Source organism: Elephas maximus, chromosome 7 (assembly GCF_024166365.1).
Source record: "Elephas maximus indicus isolate mEleMax1 chromosome 7, mEleMax1 primary haplotype, whole genome shotgun sequence".
In the NCBI taxonomy this organism is placed as follows: Eukaryota; Metazoa; Chordata; class Mammalia; order Proboscidea; family Elephantidae; genus Elephas; species Elephas maximus.
Window position 1 is genome coordinate 115,658,168 of NC_064825.1, and position 27,917 is coordinate 115,686,084.

Consider the following 27,917-nt stretch of genomic DNA (forward strand, 5'->3'; position numbering starts at 1 on the left):
CCAACTGACTGGAAGAGATCCATATTTATGCCTATTCCCAAGAAAGCCGATCCAACTGAATGCAGAAATTATAGAACAATATCATTAATATCACATGGAAGCAAAATTTTCCTGAAGATCATTCAAAACTGGCTGCAGCAGTATATTGACAGGGAACTGCCGGAAATTCACGCCAGATTCAGGAGAGGACATGGAACCAGGGATATCATTGCTGATGTCAGATGACTCCTGGCTGAAAGCAGAGAATACCAGAAGGATGATTACCTCTGTTTTATTGACTATGCAACGCCATTCGACTGTGTGAATCTTAACAAATTACGGAGAACATTTGAGAATAGGAATTCCACTTAATTGTGCCCGTGAGGAACCTGTACATAGATCAAGAGGCAGTTGTTCCAACAGAAGAAGGGGATACTGTGTGGTTTAAAGTCAGAAGAGGTGTGTGTCAGGGTTGTATCCTATCACCATACCTACTTAATCTGTATGCTGAGCAAATAATCTGAAAAATTGGACTATATGAAGAACAAGGCATCAGGATTAGAGGAAGACTGATTAACAACCTACCTTATGCAGAAGACACAACCTTTTTTGCTGAAAGTGAAGAGGACTTGAAGCACTTACTGAGGAAGATCAAAGACCACAGACTTCAGTATGGATTCCACCTCAACATAAAGAAAACCAAAATCCTCACAACTAGACCAAAAAACATCGTGATAAACAGAGAAAAGATTGAAGTTGTCAAGGATTTCATTTTACTTGGATCCACAATCAACAGCCATGGAAGTAGCAGTCAAGAAATCAAAAAATACATTGCACTGGGCAAATCTGCTGCAAAGGACCTCTTAAAAATGTTGAAAGGCAAAGACCTCCCCTCAAAGATTAAGGTGTGTCTTACCCAAGCCATGGTATTTTCATCAAATGCATGTGAAAGCTGGATAATGAATAAGGAAGATGGGAGGAAAATTGAAGCCTTTGAATAGTGATGTTGGGGGAGAATATTGAGTATACCATGGACTGCCAAAAGAATGAACAAATCTGTCTTAGAAGTAGTACAACCAGAATGCTCCTTAGAAGCAAGGATGGCGAGACTAGGTCTTACGCACTTTGGACATGTTGCCAGGAGGGATCAGTCCCTGGAGAAGGACACCATGCTTGGTAAAGTACAGGGTCAGTGGAAAAGAGGAACAACCTCAACGAGATGGATTGATACAGTGGGTCCAACAATGGGCTCAAGCATAACAAAGACTGTAAGGATGGTGCAGGACTGGGCGGTGTCTTGTTCTGTTGTGCACAGCGTTGCTATGAGTTGGAACCCACTCAATGGCACCTAACAACAACAACAACAACATCCTAAACCATCTATGGATTTTGAAAATCAGACTCAGTATTGACAGCCATGGACATTGGGCACATCTTGAGAATTCAATGTAAGAAACGCTGATATTGAAAGCTGCAGAACACTTTTAGTTTATGTCAGATATGCGTGGCAAGATGATTTGATGGACGACTTTTTGTGTTGTTTAAATTTAACTTCACACTAAAGTTGATTAGATATTTTTACAGAATTAGGAACCTACATTGTTGGTCAATATAAGTTAACCCAGAAAGCCTGTAAAGGAATCACAAGTGAAGGAAGAGCATATGGAATTGGAAAACATAGCAGAGTCATTAAGAAATTGTTACAATCTACTAATAATGATGCTAGGCGGAATCATTGTTTTAACCATCAAGGAGCTTTGGGATCCAGAGAAATTCTACAGAAACTCATGGGTGTGTTAAAACATGCAGTAAAATTGTTAATTTTATAAAATTAGCTCACCGAGTAACCTACTTCTTGAAACACTTTGTTCAGAGATTGGAACTAGTCATACTCACTTGCTGTATCATACCAAAGTTCATGTTTTGTGATTGGGTCAGTGAAATAGGACTTTTGTGTCCATTAATTTCCAGAAGGCAACCTTCACATCTTTGTTCCTCAGGCTATAGATGAGGGGGTTCAGCATGGGGTTAACCACTGTGTAGAATACAGAGCCCACTTTGACTGTTTGCCGAGAGTGTTTGGAGTTAGGCACACAGTAAAGGGAAAGGATGGTCCCGTGAAAGATGGTGATGGCAGTCAGGTGGGAGGCACAGGTGGAGAAGGCTTTGTGACGTCCACTGGCAGATCGGATTTTTAGTACACTCACAAAAATAAAAACATATGAAGTGAGAATGATTAGTAGTGTACTCACCTCACTGAAGGTGGCAAACCCAAAAAGCAGACATTGGGGAATGTGTATATCAGAGCTAGAGACAGCTATGAGAGCAGTATACTCACAGAAAAAGTGGTTGATTACATCGTGTCCAGAGAAGTCTAGAAGGAGAGCATAGCAAAAGAGTACTAAGGGGTCAAAGATCCCCCACAGATATGAGCCAGCCACCAGCAGGGCACAGAGTCTTTGTGACATGACCACTGTATAGAGCAGAGGATTGCAGATGGCCACAAAGCGGTCATAGGCCATCACTGCTAGCAAGAAGGACTCAGTCACCACTGCAGTGCAGGACAGGAAGAACTGGAGCATGCAGCTAAAGTAGAAGATGCTTTTGTCTGCCATGACCAAGTTTTCAAGCAGCTTTGGAGTAATGATAGAGGAGTAACAAAAGTCAACAAAAGAAAGGTGACTAAGGAAAAAGTACATGGGGGTGTGAAATTTGGGATTAATCTTGATGATCACTATCATCCCAAGATTCCCTACCACGGTGACAATGTATGTGATCAGAAACACAAGGAAGAGAGGGATCTGAATCTCTGGGTAATCTGTGAATCCCAAGAGGGCAAATGTTGTCTCCACACTGAGGTTTCTTTCAGCCATTGTCACACTTTCTTTCAATGGGAAGAGAGAGTTGTTCCTGCCAAAAGAGAAGATGTGTGGGGTGAATGTGTTATGATTTGTTCTGGTAGAGAAAAGATAACATGACGAAACAGTTTTTGGAACTAGTTCTCTCCATGTAGAAAATGCCTCACCCAAATAACTGCAATGTGTATCCCAAACCAAGCTGATGTCTAAAATGTCAAAGCATTTCCATTGTCTTTTGCGATATTGGAATATGGGTTTCCATATAAGTACTTATGATATTGAGTGTATAGGAGTTATATTTACACACAAGTTAATTTTATCCTTGGATGCACACATTAGATAGTAGCATCAAACACACATAACTGGTACTGAGCAAATTTTTTCACATACCTACAGCACATAAGCTAGTGAGATTCTGTGAAAAAAATGTAAGATTTTTGCCTCCAGAAACAAAATATGCTGCTGCTGTTTTTTGCCTATATACTCAAATTAAATAAAATATTTAAAGGAATATACTTCTAAGTTTAAAATAAGATACCAGAGAACCTAAGAAGAAAGCAGAGTGATCTCATTCCAAAACCAAAACCAACTGCCATCCAGATCTCATTAGCACTTTTTAATCCATGAAAGCTACTACTTCTGTTGAATTGCTTAGTTGCCCAGTGGTTGAAGCTAAAGAGGGCAATAACTTCCTTTTGACCTGAGAGGTATGCCCACTCTATTAGGGTTGATGGCTTAATTTATCAGTTAAAGCTTAGCTTCTATCATAGCCCAGGCGTTATACATACATGAGGAGCCTTGATGGAGCAGTAGTGTTGCAGTGGTTAGGAGTCTGGCTGCTAACCAAAAAGATCAGCAGTACAAACCCAGTAGCTACTCCTTAGAAACCTATGGGACAGTTCTACTCTGTCCTATTGGGTCAATATTAGTCCAAATTAACTCGATGCGAACGGGTTTGGTTTTGGTTTGGGTGGAGTAGTAGTTAAAGCTGAAAGGCTGACAGTTCAAACCCCCAGCTTCTGGAGGGAGAAAGGTGTTGTAGTCAGCTTCCATAACGATTTACAACCTTGGAAACCATATGGGGGGTTCTGCTATCTACCATAGGGTCGCTAAGAGTTACAATCGACTTGATGACAACAGATATATATATGTGCAAATATATATATGTGTGCATATGCATTCACAATACATACATGCATACATGCACATACGCACACATGTGTACATGTGTATATGTATATATGCATATATTTTAGAGGTTCCGAGATTTATCAAATTAGAGTTAGAACTAACCAGAAAGTTATATTTGCATATGAATTGCGGCTTGCTTAGTCAATTCTTATAAAAAGTTTATATACCAAATTAAGGTGCATAATAAGAGGATAAGGGAAAATATCCATTTTCAAGTAGAAAATTTATTCTATTCTTTGTGAAATGCCTGTCAATGGATAATAAAGCCAAATATGTCCATGATTATTAAGTTCTTTCCTTAATATGATTGGGCATAGACTTAACAGTTTTAGTGACTTAACATTGAAAGAAAAAAAAAAGAAGGTCCTATTATCATATCAGGGAAATAATATTTTCACTATTTCATTTAAAAAAAAAAAAAAACCTGAGGCAACTCACCTGCTGCAGAGAAACAGGCCACCACTGTCCTGTTTCTCTGTAAGCTGAGTATTTTGGGAGCACTGCAGCTATTACGTCTACCTCTACAGCCCTTGGGACTCCAACTCTGGGGAATCACTAGCAACTATGCCTCAAGCCAATTAACTAAGACAAGAGCCAGGTTCTTTGTACCGTCGTCAAAGGCTGGAATTTCCTTGTAATCGCATAGAAAAGTTGCAGCACGAAGTTGACTACCAGCCTTTATTTGCACATTACTAAATGTCCTATGGAATTAATAAATCTAAGCTTTTTTTTTTTTTTTAAGGCAGGATTTCTCACATCAAAGATTCTTACCACATCTGTAATAAAATTGCCTAGAGTTCTACTCTTCTAGGCCCCCAAAAGCTTCTGAGATCAGAATTCCTCGGAATGGGACTCAACAGTATCCACATTTAAGAAGGAACTTCGGTGACACATAGCAACATTAAAGTGTAAAAACTACTGCTAAGTGCTAAAATCATGTTGGTAAGATGGTAAGATCCAGTATGTTTTTTTCCCCCATCTTCTGTATACTTAACAGGATGCTAGAAATGAGAATTGAATAGCAGATTGAACCCATTCATCCATTAATTCAACACATTTTTTGGTGTCCATCATGAATATTTTTTTATTTATCATGCTGATCATTTTATGTTTGCTTCTACCTGTCCGTTTTCTGCTCTTCTGTCTCTTTCTATGCGCTACTTGGTATGATACACAGAAGATTGATATCAATGTAAGATCCCTTGTTGTTTACCCGCAGATCATTTTCTCTAAAATGATGTTACTAAGAGGCTATTGATATGAGGAAGGAGAGAGTTTGACATATCAGACTGAGATTTGTGAGATTCTTAACTATGACTTTTTTTCACTTTTGTTCCCTTGGTTACCCATGAGGGCCTTCACATAGAAATCAACATTTTTTCTTCACACTCAGTGATATCATGATTACCATCACTTCCTGTACAATAACAAACATATATGAGGCCTTAGGAAGAAAGAAAGAAAGAACTTGGTTAGAGTTTAGAGATAGTGCCTCCAGGCTCTTACTGCTAATTCTCCTACATGCATACTACTCCATAAACCAAACCAAATCCTTGGTGTCAAGTTGATTCTGACTCAGCAACCCTATAGGACAGAGTAAAACTGCCCCATAGGGTCTCCAAGGAGCGGTTGGTGGATGCAAACTGCTGACCTCTAGGTTAGCAGCTGTAGCTCTTAACCACTGTGTCACCAGGGCTCCAAAATCCCAGTCAGCTACAATTTTTCAATTTTCTGTAACTTTGACATGCACATTGTTTAAAGAGGATTGAAGAATTTTGCTGTTGTTGTTGCCTGTTTGTTTTTTAATCATGTACCATGCCAATATGTGTGTCAAACAATTTGAGTTTTATGATTCAATGCTTACTTGTTAAATATTAGATTCTTAGGACTACCAGAAGAAATTACCACAAACTTGGTGGCTTAAAAGAACAGAAATTTATTTGCTTACAGTTCTGGGGGCCAAATGTTTGAAATGAAGGTAATGGCAGGGACATGCTCCCTCTAAAGACCCTAGAAGGAAATCCTTCCTTGACTCTTCCAGCTTCCCATGGGTCCTTGTGTTCCTGGGCTTGTAGTAGCATAACTCCAAGCCCTGCCTTCATCTCCACATGGCCTTCGTCCCTGTGTGACTCTGTGTCCTTTTCTGCTTCTCATAATGAGACTCTCACTGGATTTATAGCCCACCCTAAGAGAGTATGTAGAAGTCCTGGTGGCATAGTGGTCAAGAATTAGGCTGCTAACCTAAAGTTGGCAGTTCAAACCCACGAGCTGCTCCACAAGAGAAAGATGTGGCAGTTGGCTGCCATAAAGATTACAGCCTTGGAATTCCTGTGGGGTAGTTCTACTTGTCCTATAAGGTCACTGTAAGTGGAAATTAATTCTGTAGCAATGGGTTTTAGTGTTAAGAAAATATGAATTTATATTAATCCTTAACTATGTCTGCAAAGACTATATCTACAAAAAGTTTGTGTTCTGAAGTTCTAGGTGGGTATGAGTATTTTGGGGGGAGACACTATTCGATCCACTACAGTTGATTCACTTCACATACGATTCAAAGCTATTTTACTAAAGATTGAAGTGACTAGAAATCAAATTATCAGATAACTGGTATATTGCAATAGATTTAAAAATTGAATGGGTAAATTGACTAAATAATTTGAATCAGCATCTCTTCTAGAAACACTGAATGATTTAAGCAAACTCTTTCTAGAAAGATAAATAAATCTTCAAGATTGTGTTAGGTGGCTCATTAACTTTCTGACAGTCTCCTTCACATCTTTGTTCCCGAGACTATAGATCAGGGGGTTCAGCAAGGGGATGACCACTGTATACTACTTTGACTATGAGCCATGAGGTTTTGGAATGGAGTACACAATAGAGGAACAGGACAGTCCCATAGAAAATGGTGATGGCAGTCAAGTGGGAGACACAGGTGGAGAAGGTTTTTTGGAGCCCCCCGTCGGAAGGCATTTTTATGACAGTTACAAAAACGAAAAGTGTAGCGAGGATAATCACCTGGCTGCTGACCTCACTGAATATGGCAATGACAAAACAAAGCACCTGGATGATATAGGGATCAGAGCAGGAGACAGAAACAATGACAGAGTGCTCACAGACAAAGTTATTTATGACGGTAGAGCCACAAAAGGATAATGTCAGGCGAAAATAAGTGAGTGTCAGGGAAGCAACTATACCCCATGCATAGGGCCCACTGGCTAATGATGCCCAGAGCTTTTGGGACATGACGACAGTGTAAAGCAGGGGGTTACAAACTGCCACAAAAAGGTCATAGGCCATCACTGCCAACATGAATGTTTCTGCAATTGCAAATATAGAAGCCAAGAAGAACTGCATGATGCACCCTGTGAAGGAGATGGCTCTGTCTCCTGCAACCAAGTTTTCTAATAGTTTGGGTGTAACTATAGCGGAGTAGCAGAAATCAACAAAAGACAAGTGACTGAAGAAAAGGTACATGGGGTTGTGGAGTCTGGGGTTGATCCTGATGATCACAATCATGCCCAGGTTCCCCACCACAGTGACCATGTAGACAAGCTGAGTTTTGAACCTCCCCTCAAAAAACCGTCCATTTGACTCTAACTCATGGCAACTCCATGTCTTACAGAGTAAAACTACTCCACATGGTTTTGTTGACTGTGATGTTTATGGAAGCAGTTTGCCAGGCCTTTCTTCCATGAGCTGCTAGGTAGGTTTAAACTGCCATCCCTTAGGTTAGCAGTCAATGACAAATCCAGACGTTTCCTTATACGTTTCTTCATTTTGATCCTTTTTGCTGTAATAAAACTGGAATTGAGTCCTGTGTGTCATTTTAGCAAATTCTAGAAACTCAGGGAGCTGTGGGAGTTAACAGGTTAGATGTGAGGGGCCTGTAGACCCCCTAACTTGCTGCTGATATCTGAGGTCTCGAGCAGACATGGAGTCTGGAGGACTGTGCTCTTTACCTTTGAGACCTGACCTAAGTCCGAGTGGTAGGGTCGGAAGGAAAAGTGGGTCGTAAGAAACTGGTATCCCCACAAAAATGAACTGGTCTGATTTTTTTCTCTTTTCTTTTCAGGCATCTTTTTTCACTCCAGTGGACCCTGTAATACTTTTAGGAGTGACTGCTGTTCTAAATTCTGTCTGTTTAAAAGCAAGAATTGTTTTTCTTCTCCTGATCCAAACACTGAGTCATATAGGTGTTCTGTCCTATATCAGAAGTAATTGCAGTTGAAAAGCCATCCCTTTTTAGACAAACCACAACTCCACCTTTGATCTCAACAAGACACTTACATCAGAGGGAATTATACCTCATCAGTACAGTTCCCAAAACTTCTTAACTTAGATGAATTTGAATTATGAGAAGATCAACGTCAGCAAAGGCACAACGCAGGTGCAGATTTACCTATTATAGGCATATATGTTATTTATGTGTGTGGAAACCCTGGTGGCATAGTGGTTAAGTACTATGGCTGCTAACCAAGAGGTCAGCAGTTTGAATCCACCAGGTGCTCCTTGGAAACGCTATGGGGCAGTTCTACTCTGCCTTGCAGGGTCGCTAGGAGTTGGAATTGACTCAACAGCAGTGGGTTTGTTTTTTTGGTTTTGGAGGCATTGTTGTTGTTGTGTGCCTTCCAGCCACTATATTTCATTTTCCCTGGATTAAAATGACTAGAGGTTGTCTTATCCTTCCTGCCTTCTCCTGTTTATGCTTGATAACTCATCATGAAAGAAAATGTACCTCTTGTTGAAATATCACTTAAGAAAAGAGTAAAAAATATTCATAAGAGGAAAACAAACACACACATACACACACCTACAAACACACACACCACGGTATTTTTTTTCCTCCACTATATAATTGCATACATTAACAAGAACCATTTTCTCCTGTTAAACTATTTGATTTCATTTCTCTTAGGTAAATAAACACCTAGGGAAGAAACTGCTCAATTTTATGTAAAGTACCTGTATAAGTTCATAAGATACCACTAAGCTATTTTTCAAATACATTTTACCTGCTACATTTCCATCTGAAGCACATGAATATTCCACCTCATCCGTGTTCACAGGAATGTTTGACATTTCAATCTTTTTAACTTTAGCCATTCTAATGGGTAAGTAGTGGTGTCTCATTTTAGCTTTAATATGCGTTGCACTGATGACTAATGATGCCGAGTAGCTTTTCAAGTGCTCATTGACTGGTTGGATAACTTCTGTATATGTTCTGCATATATATCAATTGTCAGGCTTATATATTGCAAGTATTTTCTCACAGTTTGTGGCTGACCTTTCCTTTTTCTTAATGATGTCTTTGAAGAGCAGTCATTTTTCAAGTTGATAAAATTAATTTTATCAAGTTTTAATTCATTCTTTTTGTTCTATGTAAAAAAGTCCTTACACCAAGTGTTCAAAAATTTTCCCATATTTCTGCCATTTTTTAATTTCTGTTAAGTTTTAGCTTTTATCTTTGTGTCTATGACCTATAACTTTTAATTCAAATTAATATTTGTGTATGGTGTGAGGTAAGACCTAAGGTTAATTTTTCAATAGGAGTATCTCATTGTTCCAACATTATTTCGTTGAAAAAGTATCGTTTCTCCTTTGAAATTTAAATGAGAAAAAATATATGAGTATATTTGGACACTATTCTATTCCATTGATCTATAGGTAACTCCTTACTCCAATAACTTACTTTTAATTATTCAAATACTTTCTTTAGAAAAAAAATGATAAAATGAATATTAGGCTGGCAAAACAATACTTTAATTAAATTGGGTTTCCTAGTGAGCAGGCCATATTTTTTATTTAATATACATGAATTCTGCTATTCAGTGTAATAACTATCAAAACGTTGCCTTGTGTACAAGACACCATAAGCTGAAGCACTTGTTAAAGCCACCTCTAGAGGATAGAATTTCTGTTTAGAATTCTAGGGGAATATCCTGGATTTGTGCATATTTGATAAACTAGGAATTTGATTTACTTTGGGAACACACATAAAAAATTACACCATATATGGTAAAGTATTTTAAAATAATTCACATATATTGCAACAAATTGAGAATTTTATTTTTTTTTTTTAATTTTTGGTTTACATGTGCTTTAGAGCTATTTCACTAAACATTGATGTATGGAAACATCAGTCATCATGAAATCGTACATATACTACTATAGATGTATTAACTCACAGGCTACTGGGTAAAATAATCTGAATAGTAAATTATACTACACGAGTTGAACGATCTTTAGCATAATGAATCAAATTATTTTTGGAATGTAAAATACTGAACCTAGCAATATCACGGTGATTGAAAAAGCAGTTTTGTTTTAATTAATTTTCTGAATGTGTCCTTCACATCCTTGTTCCTAAGGCTGTAGATCAGGGGATTCAACATGGGAATCACCACAGTATAAAACACAGAAGCCACTTTACTATGAGCCAGGAAGTTCGGAGTTAGGGATACAGTAGAGGAAAAGGATGGTCCCATGGAAGATGGTGATGGCAGTCAGGTGGGAGGCAAAGGTAGAGAAGGTTTTATGGCGCCCACTTGTAGAAGGCATCTTCATGACAGTGATAAAAATGAATACATAGGAAGTGAAGATGATCATCGGGCTGCTCACCTCATTGAATATGGCAACAATAAAACACAGCATCTGACTGATGTAGGGGTCTGAGCAGGAGACAGAAACAATTACAGAGTGGTCACAGATAAAATTATTTAGAATGCTAGACTCACAATAAGATAATGTGAGAAGAAAGTATAGAGAGCACACTACACCCCATGTGTAGGACCCAGCCACCAGCAGAACACAAAGCTTCTGAGACATAGTAGTAGTATAAAGCAAGGGGTTACAAACTGCCACAAAATGGTCATAAGCCATCGCCGTTAGCATGAATGTTTCTGTCACTCCAAATAAGCAAGCAAGACAAAACTGCATGATGCAACCAGAGAAGAGATAGTTCTGTCTTCCACAATCAAGTTCTCCAGCAGTTTGGGTGTAACTACAGTGGAATAACAGAAATCCACAAAAGACAAGTGACTGAGGAAAAAGTACATAATCGTGTGGAGTTTTGGATTGATCCTGATAATTATTATCATGCCTAGATTCCCCACCGCGTTGACTGTGTAGGTGGACAAGAAAGTCAGGAAGAGTGGAACGTGGAGTTCTGGGTATTCTGAAAAACCCAACAGTATAAACGTGGGTATGATACTTTGATTTCCTTCAGATAACATGATTCCTGTTGGAGAAAAAACACAAGTTGACTAGGAAGAAGCAGAGAGAGGAAAGAGGTTTCATGTGGTTCTGTGGGGAGTGATATGAAACAGTGAGTCTCAGAGTGTGGCCCCCAAATCAGCAACATCAGAATCATTTGGGAACTTATTAGGAATGCAAATTCTTCAGCCCTACTGCCAACCTCCTAAATAAAAACTCAGATGGGACTCATAATTTGGGGTGAAATCAGGCCTCCAGGTGATTTTGTTGCCTGCTAAAGTGTGAAAAACACCGGTGTGAAAAACATATCAATGAAAAAAACCTGTTGCCATTAAGTTGATTCAGATTCATAGTGACAATATAGGACAGAGTAGAACTGCCCCGTAGAGTTTAGCAGCCGATCTCTTAACCACGACACTAACGAAATCCAAAACCAAACCGTTTGCCACTGAATAGATTCCAACTCATAGCGACCCTATAGGACAGAGTAGAACTGCCACATAGAGTTTCCAAGGTGAGTTTCTAAGGTCAACCATTAGACCACCAAAGTTTCCACTACAACAACAGGGCTCTCTCTCTCTCTCTCTCTATAACTTAGGAAGCACTGGTGGTGTAGTAGTTAAGTGCTACAGCTGCTAACCAAGAGGTAGGCAGTTCAAATCTACCATGCGCTCCTTGGAAGCTCTATGGGGAAGTTCTACTCTGTCCTATAGGGTCACTATGAGTTGGAATTCTCTCGACGGCAGTGGGTTTTTAATATATTACTCTTTATTATATGTTACTATATATATTACATATACATATAACTATTTAAAAGCTAGTATTTGTTAGTATTATTAATATGAAACTAACATATACATATAGGGCATATAAGAAAATTAAAGAAACCAGAATCAAGGGTGGTATAACAAAAACACAAAGAACCTTTATAAATTTTAGAATTATTTACTTTTAAATTTTCCACCTTGTCTAGGCATAGCATGGAATCAAATACTTCTAGAATTTTTGAGTTGAAATATACCTTAAAATGTATCTAGCCCAACTTTTCACTTAATAGTTCAGATTTCTACACATAATCTCATCCCTGAGATGCTCATGTAGTCTCTGTCATCAAAACCTCCATCAATGGTATACTGACTCCTGAATATTTTATGGGGTTTCTATTGATTGTTGTGCTTAACTTTTATTATTAATTAAATTTAATTAATTAAAATTTTATGAGTAGTAAAAATTAATTAAAGTAATTTCTTTCTTATGCATATGTGTGTATACACATACATATATACATATACAGTTTCAAGAAAGCATATTTATCTTATATTCACCAACAATAATTCCATTAAAAAAAACATTCTACACTGCAAATTATATATTTCCTTAACCAGTAAGAAGCAAGCCCTCTTTTATGATGAGATAAACTTGGCAATGAGAACAGTAACATCACAAAATGACTGTCCCCGGGATATAGACATGAGGCTGCAGCAAAAATGCATCAGTGATCTGTCTCAGCTTTATAGCTTTGCCTGGACTCAGCCCCAGGAGTGCCTACGTTACATGTACTACAAGTAGCCCCGACACAGAGTACTTGTCGTGACCATATTCTTCCCAATAACAAAAGGGACTGGGCAGATACATTTTAAACATCCATTATTGTTCATGCTATTTTAAAAATTAAGTTCTCCCTCAACATTTGAACATCTACCCTATTTTAACTAAACAAAACCCTGGCAAGTTAAGGTGATGGCTACTACTTCTGCTACTATTTAAAACACTTATTAGGTCCATAACAAAAACATACACAGAGAAAACTTTGACATTTGCCCTAGCAATTTCAAATAAACTTGTTAAAAACCCATGGATTAGAATTAGGATTTTATTCAAATGGAAACTAGGACGAGGGGAGTTCAAAATCAGCAAAATCTCCGAAGCCTTCTGCCACTTCTCTCTATTAATTCTCAGTAGTGTCACCACTGCCAGTTTCTGCAACACACAGTATAATTCTCCGGATCATTTCATGCCCTGTTAGTGAAAATTCAAACAGGTCCAACCATAAAAAGGGATCTCTTACATTTTTTAATCCGTATGAGCTGGAGTTCCATGTTTTCTACCTTAATAGAAAAATACCAGAAGAGAACTGAACTGACCTGAAACCACGAGCTTTTGATTAATTAATTTAATGAGGATTTCCTTTTAAGATAAATGAATTTCAGGCAGTTTTCTTCTCAGTAATTGAACATTCTTTAAAAAAACTAGCAGACCTGAGGTCTGTAGCACAAGTGACAGTAGATTTAAATGGGTATGCCAGGAAAACGGCATTTTATTTCCCAGGTATAAGAAATATCAGAGATTAAAAAAAAAAAACTGAACCCAAATCCACAATCCAAAACCTCCCAGTCTCTGGGATTTATATCTGCTGCCGTGACCGTGGGTCGCTATGAGTCAGAATCGACTCGATGGCATGGGGGGTTTTGGTTGCCATGACCGTGGAGATATAGACCCTAGAGAATCATAACTAAAACATTACTCAGTGAGCCACAAACCAAGCAATTAGTTGAAATGCTCTCTTGTGTCATTGTGGTGGATGTATTTTCTTTAAACTCATTAAGGATAATTACTGAATCTATTCCATTAGTCTTCTTTTAGAAATTAAATTATTAAAAGAATTCATATTTCCTGAAGAAAACATGAACTACAGAGTTTGAAAAAAGAACATATAAAAAATAAATAGTTGCTATTAACTGTATTGCATTTGAAACTCTACATTTAAGTTTATAGTGGAGAAACGTGGCAAAACTACCTTAACCAAATGATGACGGTTACCATCATGAGTGATGCCATGGGCATATCATACACTCCCTGATATGATGTGATGATAAAGGCACTTTGCCTCTGTGAAAGTCTTCCTCAAAGCTCAAAATCCCAACTTAACCACAGAAAGCCATCAGACAAACTTAGATTTGGGGACATTCTATAAGATATCTAGCCAGTGCTCTTTAAGATTTTCAAAGTCAAGAAAAATGAGAAAAGTTAGAAACTGTCACAGACCAGATGACACTGGGGAGACTATAGCTAAATGCCATGTGATACACTGAATTAGATCATGAAACAGAGAGAGGACATTGATAGAAAAACTTGTGAGTTTTAAACACAGTCTGGAGTTTAGTAATACTAACACACCAACAAACAATATCCATGGAAGCAGCACTCAAGAAATGAAATGATGTATTGCATTGGGAAAATCTGTGGCTAAATACCTCTTTAAAGTTTAAAAAGCAAACACATCACTTTGATGACTGAGGTGCGTTTGAATCAAGCCATTCTATTTTCAATCTATTCATATGCACATACTCCATGTGTTTGTCGTCTGTCATACCGTGGGGGCTTGCCTGTTGCTCTGTTGCTGGAAGCTATTTCACCAGTATTCGAATACCAGTAGGGCCACTCATGGCTGACATGTTTCAGCTGAGCTTCCAGACTAAGACAGACTAGGAACAAGGACAAAGCAGTCTACTTCTGAAAAGATTTAACCAGTGAAAACCTTATGAATAGCAGTGAAACATTTTCTGATATAGTGCCTGTAGATGAGCCCCCCAGGTTGGAAGGCACTCAAAATACGACTGGGGAACAACTGCTCCCTCAAAGTAGAGTTGACCATAATGATGTGGATGGAGTCAAGCCTTTGGGGCCTTCATTTGCTGATGAGGCCTGACTCAAAATGAGAAAAAACAGCTGCAAATATCCATTAATAATTGGAGTGTGGAATGTATGAAGTATGAATCTAGAAAAATTGGGAATTGTCAAAAATGAAATGAAAAACATAAACATCAACATCCTAAACATGAGCGAGCTGAAATGGACAGGTATTGGACATTTTGAAGCAAACAATCATATGGTCTACTATGCTGGGAAGGACAACTTGAAGAGGAATGGCTTTGCATTCATCATCAAAAAGAACATTTCAAGATCTATCCTGAAGTACAATGTTGTCGTTGATAGGATAATACCTATAAACCTACAAGGAAGACCAGTTTATACAACTATTATTCAAATTTATGCACCAACCACTAAGGCATAAACAGTATACAAAACATTATAAAGAATGTAGAAGAAAAACTAGATAATTGGGAGCTCCTAAAAATCAAACACTAATGCTTATCCAAAGACTTCACCAAAAGAGTAAAAAGACTATGTACAGACTGGGAAAAAGTTTTTAGCTATGACATTTCTGATCAGCATCTGATCTCTAAAATCTACATGATACTGGAAAACTCAGCTACAAAAAGACAAGTAACCCAATTAAAAAATGGGTAAAAGATATGAATAGACACTTCACTAAAGAAGACATTCAGGTAGGTAACAGATATATGATGAAATATTCACGATCATTAGCCATTAGAGAAATGCAGATCAAAACTACAAGGAAATTTCATCTCACTCCAACAAGGCTGGCATTAATACAAAAAAACACAAAATAATAAATGTTGGAGAGGCTGTGGAGAGATTGGAACACTTCTATACTGCTGGTGGGAATGTGAAATGGTACAACTACTTTGAAAATCAATTTGGCACTTCCTTAAAAAGCTATTAATAGAACTACCATAAGATCCAGCAATCCCACTCCTTGGAATATATCCTAGAGAAATAAGAGCCTTTACATGAACAGATATATGCACACCCATGTTTATTGCAGCACTGTTTACAATAGCAAAAAGCTGAAAGCAACCAAGGTGCCCATCAACGGATGAATGGATAAATAAATTATGGTATATTCACATAATGGAATACTACGCATCGATAAAGAACTGTGAGGAATCTGTGAAACATTTCATAACATGGAGGAACCTGGAAGGCATTATGCTGAGTGAAATTAGTCAGATGCAAAAGGACAAATATTGTATAAGACCACTAGTATCAGAACTTGAGAAATAGTTTAAACTGAGAAGAACACATTTTTTTGTGGTTACGAGATGGGGGAGGGAGGGAGGGTGGGAAAAGTATATTCACTAATTAGATAGTAGACAAGATCTACTTTAGGTGAAGGGAAAGACAGCACACAGTACAGGGGAGTTCAGCACAATTGGACTAAACCAAAAGCAAAGAAGTTTCCTGAATAAACTGAATGCTTTAAGGCCAGCGTAGCAGGGGCAGGGGTCCGGGGACCATGGTTTCAGGGGACATCTAAGTCAATTGGCATAATAAAATCTGTTAAGAAGACATTCTGCATCCCACTTTGAAGAGTGGCGTCTGGGGTCTTAAATGCAGACAAGCACCCATCTAAGATGAATCAATTGGCCTCAACCCCCCTGGATCAAAGGAGAATGAAGAACACCAAGGACACAAGGTGGTTACGAGCCCAAGAGACAGAAAGGGACTCATGAACCAGCGACTACATCATCCTGAGACCAGAAGAACTAGATGGTGCCCAGCTACAACCGATGACTGCCCTGACAGGGAACAGAACAGAAAACCTCTGAGGGAGCAGAAGAGCAGTGGGATGTAGACCTCATATTCTCATAAGACCAGGCTTAATGGTCTGACTGGGACTGGAAGGACCCTGGTGGTCATGGCCTCCAGATCTGTTGGCCCAGGACAGGAACCATTACTGAAGCCAACACTTCTGACATGAATTGGACTGGACAATGGGTTGGAGAGGGATGCTGGTGAGGAGTGAGCTTTTAGGATCAGGTGGACACTTGAGACTATGTTGGCATCTCCTGCCTGGAGAGGAGATGAGAGGGTGGAGGGGGTTAGAAGCTGGCAAAATGGACACGAAAAGAGAGAGTGGAGGGAGAGCGTGGGCTGTCTCATTAGGGGGAGAGTAAATGGGAGTGTGTAGCAAGGTGTATATGGGTTTTTGTGTGAGAGACTGACTTGATTTCTAAACTTTCACTTAAAGTACAACAAAAATTATTTTAAAAAAACTGCAAAAAAAAAAATTCAACTCTCCTTAGTTTACATAAAAGGATACTGAGCTGCCAACTCTGAGATGATGAGTAATCTGAGGATGCAAAGAGCATTTCCAGACCTCCACGTCAGTGTTTTTGTGTTGCATTACATTTTCTTCTGTCTTACAAGGTCCATTCCCTACAAAGTTCTTGTCTGAGCCCATTTTGATTTCTTTCTTCTGCAAGCTTTAAGTTGTTATGTTTAGTGTTTTATTTTTAATTAAAAACCATCAGCAATATGGTCCACAACTTCCTTATGGCGTTTTCACTTCCTTATTCCTGAAAGTGTAAATCACAGGATTGAGCAGGGGAGTTACAGTGGTGTAAAATATGGCCACCATCTCATCGAAGGAAAAAGCAGATGGAGGTCGGGCATATAGAAATATGCATGGGACAAAGAATAAAACCACAACAGAAATGTGAGATCCACAGGTGGCAAGAGCTTTCCTCCGGCCTTCACAGCTATGTGTTCTTAGTGAGAACAAGATGACACAATAGGAGATAAACAACAAGGAGAAATTTATGATACAGATAAACCCACTATTGGCAACCACCAAAAGGCCAAGTATGTGAGTATCAGTGCAGGCAAGCTCCAGTAATGGGTACAAATCACATAGGAAGTGATTGATGGCATTGGGGCCACAGAAAGGCAGCTGGAAAGTAAAGAGAATTTGTATCACAGAATACAAGAAGCCTCCTGTCCAGGCTACCCCATCAGGATACCACAGAGCCTCCAGTTCATGAGAGAGAGGTAGCGCAATGGCTTGCAAATGGCCACATAGCGGTCACAGGCCATGGCGGTGAGAATAATCATTTCAGCACCAGCAAATAAATGTTCAGCAAAGAGCTGGGTCATGCAGCCCTCGGAGGAGATGGTTTTCCTCTCGTGGAGTGAGTCTACAATCATCTTTGGGGCGAATGCAGAGGAATAGCACACATCCAGGAAGGGCAGAAAGGCCAGAAAGACGTACATGGGGGAGCCCAGGAGTGCTGGGCTGCTGATAATGGTCACCACAATCAGCAAATTGTCCCCAACAGTTGCAATGTAGGAGAACAAAAATATAACAAATCCTATTTTTTGAACATTTGGATTCTGTGAAAGCCCCAAGAGGACAAACTCAGTTACAAAGCTTTGATTTTGCATGATGTCAGAGGAAAAGGTGGAAGCTACCACAGTGACCTTGAAGAATCTGAAATTAAGAGACAGAGATATTTGTCTCAGAATAGTATATGGTATTAACTAGTCATCAACAGGTTGGTGCATCCATAAGCAAAGTTATTTTAAGTGCTTCTATTTTTGTTGAGAATATGAAATTAGAAATTTCTTGAAGGTGGTAGTGAGACATCAGGCAGAACTGAGGTTAAATACTTTAAAATAGAGCTTCAGTATGAGCGAAGGGAAACACTCATAAGTGGTAGGGATGACATTTTTTTTTTTTTTTTATCTAGGTCCTGACTCTGATTAGTCCATAATGGCTACCAAAAGTGACTTGTTGAGAAGGAGTCTGAAATACATCGAGGCTCTGAAGAAAGGAGGACCGTAATGTCTTACTCTTGCCTGTTATTGGCATGGCAAGGGAACAAGCATGACTTGCACGGGAAATGCATCTCTCACCTGAAGATTGCCTTATCTACAAATAGAAGAAGAGACAACTTGCAGCTTAAGAGGCACTTGGAAATCATACATATTCTCTCAAATATTTCCTTAAAAGTCTGAGCTGAACTGGACATTTATGATGAATTAATTAATTCCTTATAAAAAATAAAGGCCTGTGGAAAAGTGCCTAGCTGTATGCTTAGCAAGTAATAAGTGCTGGGTTGCTCTTTTAATTCATCATTTTAAAATGAAAACAGAAAATGATAAAAATAATAATACTACTTCAAAATGTTGTGCTGATGACTAAGTAAGGCAATGGAAGGAAAGCAATTTTTGAGTGCCTGGTGTCTAGGATACAGTCCATGTTAAGACTTATTATCCACGTGTTACTAGTAACAAACTCATCGTTTGAGAGGTTATATTCAAAAGAATAACAGAGGTAGATTTGGATTTTCTGGCTCCAAAACCCAAGTTGGTTCCACTGAATTAATATGGAAAACCAAAAAACCAAAACCAAACCCAGTGCCGTCGAGTCGATTCCGACTCATAGCGACCCTATAGGACAGAGTAGAACTGCCTCATAGAGTTTCCAAGGAGCGCTTGGTGGATTCGAACTGCCAACCCTTTCGTTAGGAGCTGTAGCACTTAACCACTACGCCACCAGGGTTTCCTTAATATGGAAAGGGATGAGAATTTTTTTTTTAGGGAGAACTTCAGAGCAAGGATGGCCTTTTTACAGTCTCCATTCACCTCTGAAGGTTAAAATCTTCTGATTCCTTTGTTCATGCATAAATGAGTCGCCTAAAGGCAAAGAAACTGCAAATGATTTATAATCAGAGGGTAATGGCCTTATCATATACATTGTTGTTGTTGTTAGGTGCCGTCGAGAGGTTTGGACTCATAGCAACCCTATGCACAACAGAACAAAACACTGCCCAGTCCTGCGCCATCCTTACAATCGTTATGCTTGAGCTCATTGTTGCAGCCACTGTGTCAATCCAAATTGTTGAGGGTCTTCCTATTTTCTGCTGACCCTGTACTCTGCCAAGCATGATGTCCTTCTCCAGGGACTCATCCGTCCTGACAACATGTCCAAAGTAGGTAAAACGCAGCCTCGCCATCCTTGCTTCTGAGGAGCATTCTGGTTGTATATCTTCCAAGACAGATTTGTTTGGTTTTTTGGCAGTCCATAGTATATTCAATATTCTTAGCCAACACCACTATTGAAAGGCGTCAACTCTTCTTCAGTCTTCCTTATTCATTGTTCAACTTTCAAATGCATATAATGCAATTGAAAATACCATGCCTTGGGTCAGGCGCACCTTAATCTTCAGGGTGACATCCTTGCTCTTCAACACTTTGAAGAGGTCTTTTGCAGCAGATTTGCTCAATGCAATGCATCTTTTGATTTCTTGACTACTCCTTCCATGGGTGTTGATTGTGGATCCAAGTAAAATGAAATCCTTGACAACTTCAATCTTTTCTCCATTTATCATGATGTTGCTCATTGGTACAGTTGTGAGGATTTTTGTTTTCGTTATGTTGAGGTGTAATCCATATTGAAGGCTGTGGTCTTTGATCTTCATTAGTAAGTGCTTCAAGTCCTCTTCACTTTCAGCAAGCAAGGTTGTGTCATCTACCTAACCAAGGTTGGTAATGAGTCTTCCTCCAATCCCAATGCCCCGTTCTTCTTCATATAGTCCAGCTTCTCGTATTATTTGTTCAGCATACAGATTAAATAGGTATGGTGAAAGAATACAACCCTGACACACACCTTTCCTGACTTTAAACCAATCACTATCCCCTTGTTCTGTCTGAACAACTGCCTCTTGTTCCATGTAAAGTTTCCTCAGAAGCACAATTAAGTGTTCTGGAATTCCGATTCTTCCCAGTGTTATCCATAGTTTGTTAAGATCCGCACAGTTGAATGTCTTTGCGTAGTCAATAAAACACAGGTAAACATCCTTCTGGTATCCTCTGCTTTCAGCCAGGATCCACCTGACATCAGCAACGATACCCCGGGTTCCACATCCTCTTCTGAAACCAGCTTGAATTTCTGGCAGTTCCCTGTCGATATACTGCTGCAGGCATTTTTGAATGATCTTCAGCAGAATTTTGCTTGCATGTGATATTAACGATATTGTTCTGTAATTTCCACATTTGGTTGGATCACCTTTCTTGGTAATAGGCATAAATATGGATCTCTTCCAGTCAGTTGGCCAGGAAGCTGTCTTCCATATTTCTTGGCATAGATGAGGGAGCACCTCCAGTGTTGCATCTGTTTGTTGAAACATCTCAGTTGATATTCCTAGAGCCTCGTTTTTTGCCAATGCCTTCAGAGCAGCTTGGACTTCTTCCTTCAGTACCATCAGTTCCTGATCATATGACGCCTCTTGAAATGGTTGAATATCAACTACTTCTTTTTGATATAATGACTCTGTGTATTCCTTCCATCTTCTTTTGATGCTTCCTGAATCATTTAATATTTTCCCCATGGAATCCTTCACTATTGCAACTCGAGGCTTGAATATTTTCTTCAGTTCTTTCAGCTTGAGAAACGCCAAGCATGTTCTTCCCTTTTGGTTTCTTATCTCCAGCTCTTTACACATATTAATTAATTGCACATGATAATTGCTGGTGATTGGAATGCACAAGTTGGAAACAAAGAAGAAGGATCAGTCGTTGGAAAATATGGCCTTGGGGATAGAAACAATGCTGGAGATCCAATGATAGAATTTTGCAAGACCAACGACTTCTTCATTGCAAATGCCTTCTTTCACCAACATAAACAGAGACTATACACATGGAGCTCGCCAGATGGAACACACAGAAATCAAATTGACTAGGTCTGTGGAAAGAGATGATGGAAAAGCTCAATAGCTTCAGTCAAAACAAGGCCAGGGGCCAACTGTGGAACAGACCTTCAACTGCTCATATGCAAGTTCAAGGTGAAACTGAAGAAAATCAGAACAAGTCCACGAGAGCCAAAATATGACCTTGAGTATATCCCACCTGAATTTAGACACCATCTGAAGAATAGATTTGATGCATTGAACACTAGTGACTGAAGACCAGGGGAGTTGTGGAATGACATCAAGGACATCATCCATGAAGAAAGCAAGAGGTCACTGAAAAGACAGGAAAGAAAGAAAAGACTAAGATGGATGTCAGAAGGGGCTCTGAAACTTGCTCTTGAGCGTCGAGCAGCTAAAGCAAAAGAAAGAATTGATGAAGTAAGAGAACTGAACAGAAGATTTCAAAGGGCCTCTCGAGAAGACAAAGTAAAGTATTATAATGATATGTGCAAAGAGCTGGAGATCATATACATACTCATCATAAAACCAAAAAAAAAAAAGCTGCCAAGGAATCAATTCTGACTCAGAGCAACACTCTAGGACAGAGTAGAGTTGCCCCCACTGGATTTCCAAAGAGTGGCTGGTGAATTCAAAACGCTGACCTTTGGGTTATCAACTGAGCTCTTAACCATACACATAATATACATATATAAATTGACAGCAACTATGAGTCAACCAGACAATTACATCAACTCCTGACTTCATTTTCCATAGGTAGATACAGCTTTGAAGGATGACTGTGTCCTCCTCACCTGCACACATAGTAGAAGTTTATCAGTCAAACAGTTTACATAATTATGTTTGATGCACATAGGTGAATGTACAGTTTTATTCTAAAAGTGAAATCAGGTGGGGGAAGTTTCACAACAAAAAGTGATGCAGTGACATTTCTAAAAATAAGATTTTGGAAGTGTCCAAAATGTTCACTATGAGTAGGAAATGACTCGGTGACACCTAACAACAACAGAAATGAATGAAAGAATAGTGGGGCTTATTGTGAGCATTAACAATGAACTGATTTTGATAAATGTCACTTAGATTAAAGAATAAAATTAACAAATATTCAATAGTATAGGTTAATGTCTTCTGTTTGCTTGCTTTAAAACAGCCATTTCCTTATGTTCCCAGGAGCCTAGGCAACTTAAAATTGTGGCAGCACTATTAACTCCATATGTAGCTACAAGCTGTCACCCAGAAAACTAGAATATTAAACAAACCCAAAAAGGTTCTTTGGATCTGTCAACAACCATTTATTAAAAATGAAAGAATATCAATATATGAGCCAACAGTGGTCAGTTTAGCCAAGGACCAAAGCAAGAGAGGCCATGAAGTGATACGAGTAAGAACATCAACTCTAGACTCATACGGGCTTGGGTTCAAATCCAAGCTCTTCTATTTAGTTATGTCTCATGGAACAAGTTACTTAAAACCCTTGATTTACACGCTTCTGGTGAGTATAAGAATGTCTACTGATAGAATCAGATAGCACGATACACATAGGAGATCAATAGGAGATCAAGCCCCCAGACCACTGACACAGAGAATAATTACCAAGATTTTTATTTATAATTCCTATATTATCATGAACAGGGCTAGTAAGTGCTTTTAATGATAAGCTCTTTGACTCAACCTTTTATTTAACAATGTAAATTATTTCATTTGGTCACAGTGTAGATATGCTAATTTTTAATGCATAGAATTTTTAAGTAAACTTTGTAGTCCTTTAGTAGCTCTCAAACTCACATGAATCCACTTCTATTCAGGTAGTTTCTTTAGACAAAGAACTTTAAATTGAATCTATATTAATAATTAAGTAAATCTTAATCTCTTCATTTCCCCTATATGGGGAGTTCTAAGTGTAATACAGTTTTAGAACTAAAATGTGCTTTAGATACAAACAAATCAGCCCCCTCTGCTTTTAGATCAAAAGAATTTCCAAAATTAGTGTTAAAATGTTTATAATGGAGAATACAATGTCCTCATGGCTTATGACCACGAAGTCCATGATTTTAAGTCATTTAAAAGTTAATTGTCCTGTATTGGGTCCTAGAACAGGAAAAAAGGACAGTAGTGAAAGAAGTAGTGAATTATGAATAAAGTCTGGAATTAAATTAACAGTAATATCCCAATGTCTGTTTCATAGATTTTCCAAATGAACTTAGGGTTACATGAGATGTTAACATTAGGTGGAGCTAGGTGAGGAGTACACAATAACTTGCTACAGAACCTGAGCAACTTCTCCCTAAATTTAAAATTACTCAGAATTAAAACCTTTTTTAAAAAAGAAAAAGGTAATGACTTTGTTTCTGCTATAAAAAATGTAGCCATCCCAGCTTCATCATGGACTAGCCATGTGCCCTTGAACGAAACACTCAGCCTCTGTGTTCTCACCTATAAAGTAGGGAGAGTAGCACTTGTTCAAGCTGCTCACTTAAGAGAGTCCAGTAAGACGGTTAATAGGAAAGTGACTGGCAAAGTATGAAGCTTTAAACACGTGAAAGAGTGATGTCAGAATTATTTTCAAGCAGTGACTACACACACAGAGTGAGCTAGAAAATTGAATCTGCCTTAAGAATAAATTATGCATTGTTAAAATCACTTTTTTCAAAAAATTATACTCCTTGCTAAATTTGCAATGGAACTGTTCCCATTCATGTAAAACTTTTGGAAAAAAACTTAGTAAATATTTCTGACTTATAAACAACTTTGTATCATGTATACTAGTTACCCGAACTCTAAACAATTATTCTAAAAGTGAGATGAGGTGGAGGAAGTTTTATAACAAAAGGTGATGCAGTGTCACTTATAAAAATAAAATTTTAAAGAAATGCCCAAAATGTTCAATAACAGTAAGATGGTTACTTCAAATTAATAGGGCATGATACTGTGAATAAAATGCTAATGAATAATAGAGACATGGAAGGTGAAGTATTTTTACAGTATGTTAAATGAGAAAAGCAGAAGAAAATTTTAACATACATGCCTATTTGTATAGACATATCAATATAATTTTAAAATCTAGACGGGAACACATGAAAATGGTAGTGATTTTTTCCTTTTCATTATGTATGTTTATATAATCATAAGGATATTTCAAATATTTATAATCAAGGTTAAACCCACAACACCATATTTTCCATCAACTAAACAGTTCAGAAAAAAGAGGTGGGATTTGGGGATTACTTAGTAATCCAATATAATTTGTTTGTATAAGTAGAATTATCATGCTAACACAATAGGGGTTAGACTATTACGTTAAAATGTTACAATTGTTATAGATTTTCCATAAATAGCCATACCATGAGGTAAGCTTTACCCAGCTCCTACACTCACTCTGATATCAATTTTTAAATTCATGTCTCCGCCTAAGGAAGCAGTTTATTCTGTCCACACTTCTCCGAGAAGATTCCATGGTCTCTTCTTTCTTGATAGCCATACACACCGTGAGAGATTCCTTAGGGCCCCCCAAGGCCAGCTGTGAACTGTGTGCTCTGGGTGCTCTGGGGCATCTCTTGGGACTGTGATATTGGACGTTTTCCTCGCAGCTCCAAATTACCCCCATGGCCACTATTTCCATCCTATTAGTTTGAACGTGAAACAGCAAAATTAATTCTAATACTAATCACTGAAAAACAATAGAAACTTCTGTCTCAACTTTGAAGTGTATATAACATTCAAAGCTATGTGCAGATTTAGTACTAAGGTTGTCAGTATAATCAGTGTTTTTGTTATTGTCTTTCTGTAATAGAGATATAAACATATATTTTAGAATCCTTTAAATGTATGTATATATGTCATACCTGCATATGTATATGCATAGGTAAATAAACATGGTTACTATAAATTAAAAGAATAGATTTAAATTCCATTCTTAATCATCCTCCCTGTTGTTTCTTAGTCCACTGTGTTTTTGATCCAGATTATTATTATCACTTATTTCAGCAATATTTATACATTGTCTGTCTACCTAAGCATATTCCCTTCCCTGATAACCTGGGAAATCTCTTCTCTTCACTTTGCAGATGCTTTTCTCTCTTTCAGTGTTGCTCCACTGATTTCTCTAACTATCTCATCTTATACTCTATTCCTGGACTTAAAAAAAAATACTAACCCCACTCTCCGCCTGTATACTTCCTGATGGATGCCTGAGCCTTATTTGTTCTCTCTTAGCAGTTTAGTTTATTTTGGGAGAGAGACACAGGGCACCCCAACTAGCACCACAGCAGTTCAGAGCTTCAGTCATTTAGACATTCTTGAACAATTCTGAGACAGAAACCTAGTGCTACCTATTACATCAAATACACTTAGGAAAAATTTCAAAGTCAAGGCTCTGCTCTGTGATTTGAATAAATCATATTTCCTTACTCTCAATGCCCTGCCCTGAAATATTTCTGGAAACATTAAAGGACATATTATATATAGGAGCTGTGTAAATGAAAAAGCAGCACTCAAGATACCAGGCTCCTATAGCAGTATACTTTAAAATCTCAGAAAAATCCCACTTTTCAGCCTAAAACTCCAGAATGGAACAAGTATTAGGGGAGAAATGATAAATGAGAATATATTCAGAAAGAATAAATAAAATGCCATATCAAGAGCTAGGAAAAAATATGAACTTCTTGCACTTCTAAGTTATTTGGATTTAACTTGAAGATGACAAGCTGAAGACAGATCTAGTTTCATTAGATTTTAAGTAATTGGTACTCTCAACCCAGAAAAAGGTTTCTACTACATTAGCTGTTATTTGTGCACCATTAATTATGCATTACTTCTTATGTTTCCACCAACTTTGCTAATACCATTATCCCTTTTATAGACAAGGTGCCTGAGAACCAGAGAGATGATGTAACTAGCCCAAGTGTGCACGACATTGATAAACCCATGCATTATACTTGGTAGCCTGAACGCTACACTCATACTTTTAAGCGCTACATTACACATTGAAACTCCCTCAGAAAATGCAAAATTGTGAATTATAAATCTCTCCATGTACCAGTTCCTTGAAAACTCTGGTGATGGCAATCTCATATTCCTCATCGAGAAAAGTCCATTCAGTGGCTGGATAAAAGGCGCAGGTTGTTTCCAAGTCTTTTTTCTACACCTGAAAGAGAGAGAAAGAGCTTCACAGGCACACAAGGTGGAGAATATTCCCCACAGCTTCTCAAGTGCTGCCTTCAACGTGGTCTCAGGGAACAAAAAATAAAGATTCAAAAGTTTCCTACTTTAGTTCCAGCTAGAATTTAAAGAAGTTTCCCAGAGAAGGCATGAACCTATAGCACTGTCTCTCAGTTGACCCCTGGGGTTTGAAAACTTCCCAACAGTATGAGTCTCCAAGACATGGTTTTAAGTGGTCTGACTTGCTTAACTGTTTGCAAAACTTTTATGTCCCTGAGTAATTAGGTTATTTTTTTTCACCTACCCTTTTTTTTTTTTTTTTTTTAGCTGTTCTTGAGTTTCTATTTGAAGGTGCTTACATTTCCCTTTATGTTCAGGAAGAGAACACTGTGTATGCTGGGATGGAAATGCCTATGTTCTTATTAAAAGCAAGAGCTGAGTTCTGGGATAAGGCACAGCATTAATCCATGAGGATAGCATATCTAGTTCTTAGGTTTGGGAACCAATGAGTGCTTGTTAAAGAATAATACATTTCATGTATAAATTATATGCAAAAATGTATAAAAACCAACCAAACCAAACCCAGTGCCATTGAGTCAATTCCGACTCATAGCGACCCTAGACGACAGGGTAGAACTGCCCCATAGAGTTTCCAAGGAGTGCCTGGCAGATTCGAACTGCCAACCCTTTGGTTAGCAGCCATAGCACTTAACCACCATGCCACCAGGGTTATAGATTAATACAAATATAATCTCTTTTTCTCAATAACTGATCCCTATTTTCCATGACTTTGAAACCAAGAGCCTGGTTTCTGACTCTGAGTGGAACAAATGGTTAACACACTTAGCTACTAACCCAAAACTTTAAAATTCAATCCACATCTAGGCACCTCAGAAGAAAAGCCTGGCCATCTACTTCCACAAAATCAGTTCTTGAAAACCCTATGATGTACAGTTCTTCTCTGACACATACGGGTTCCCCGTGAGGCAGATTAGACTTGATAGCAACTGTTTTTGTTTTTGTTTTCTAAGAATTTTTTTCTCTTTTCCTGTAATTGGAAAAGAATGAATGGTAGATCCATAGAAGTTTGATGGGAAGCCTGGATTTGACCCATAAGGCCACTTCAGAAAGGGGTCAAAACAGCTTATTGCTCCATGTAATCTTT

At 38.3% G+C, this 27,917-nt stretch overlaps 1 protein-coding gene and 3 pseudogenes across 1 annotated transcript; all 4 read right to left on the reverse strand.

Annotated features, from left to right (window-relative positions):
- Window positions 1–1,913: 1,913 nt before the first annotated feature.
- On the reverse strand, window positions 1,914–5,252 carry LOC126080483 (olfactory receptor 5D14-like). Its single transcript, XM_049891696.1, has 2 exons — window positions 5,242–5,252; window positions 1,914–2,889 (listed from the first exon to the last, which is right to left on the reverse strand). The coding sequence occupies exons 1-2, from the start codon at window positions 5,250–5,252 to the stop codon at window positions 1,914–1,916; spliced, it is 987 nt and encodes a 328-aa protein (XP_049747653.1).
- A 1,502-nt stretch (window positions 5,253–6,754) lies between these two features.
- LOC126080485 (olfactory receptor 5D13-like) lies at window positions 6,755–7,571 on the reverse strand (annotated as a pseudogene).
- Window positions 7,572–10,324: 2,753 nt separating this feature from the next.
- On the reverse strand, window positions 10,325–13,025 carry LOC126080486 (olfactory receptor 5D13-like; annotated as a pseudogene).
- Window positions 13,026–17,401: 4,376 nt separating this feature from the next.
- LOC126080487 (olfactory receptor 4C15-like) lies at window positions 17,402–18,329 on the reverse strand (annotated as a pseudogene).
- Window positions 18,330–27,917: the final 9,588 nt, after the last annotated feature.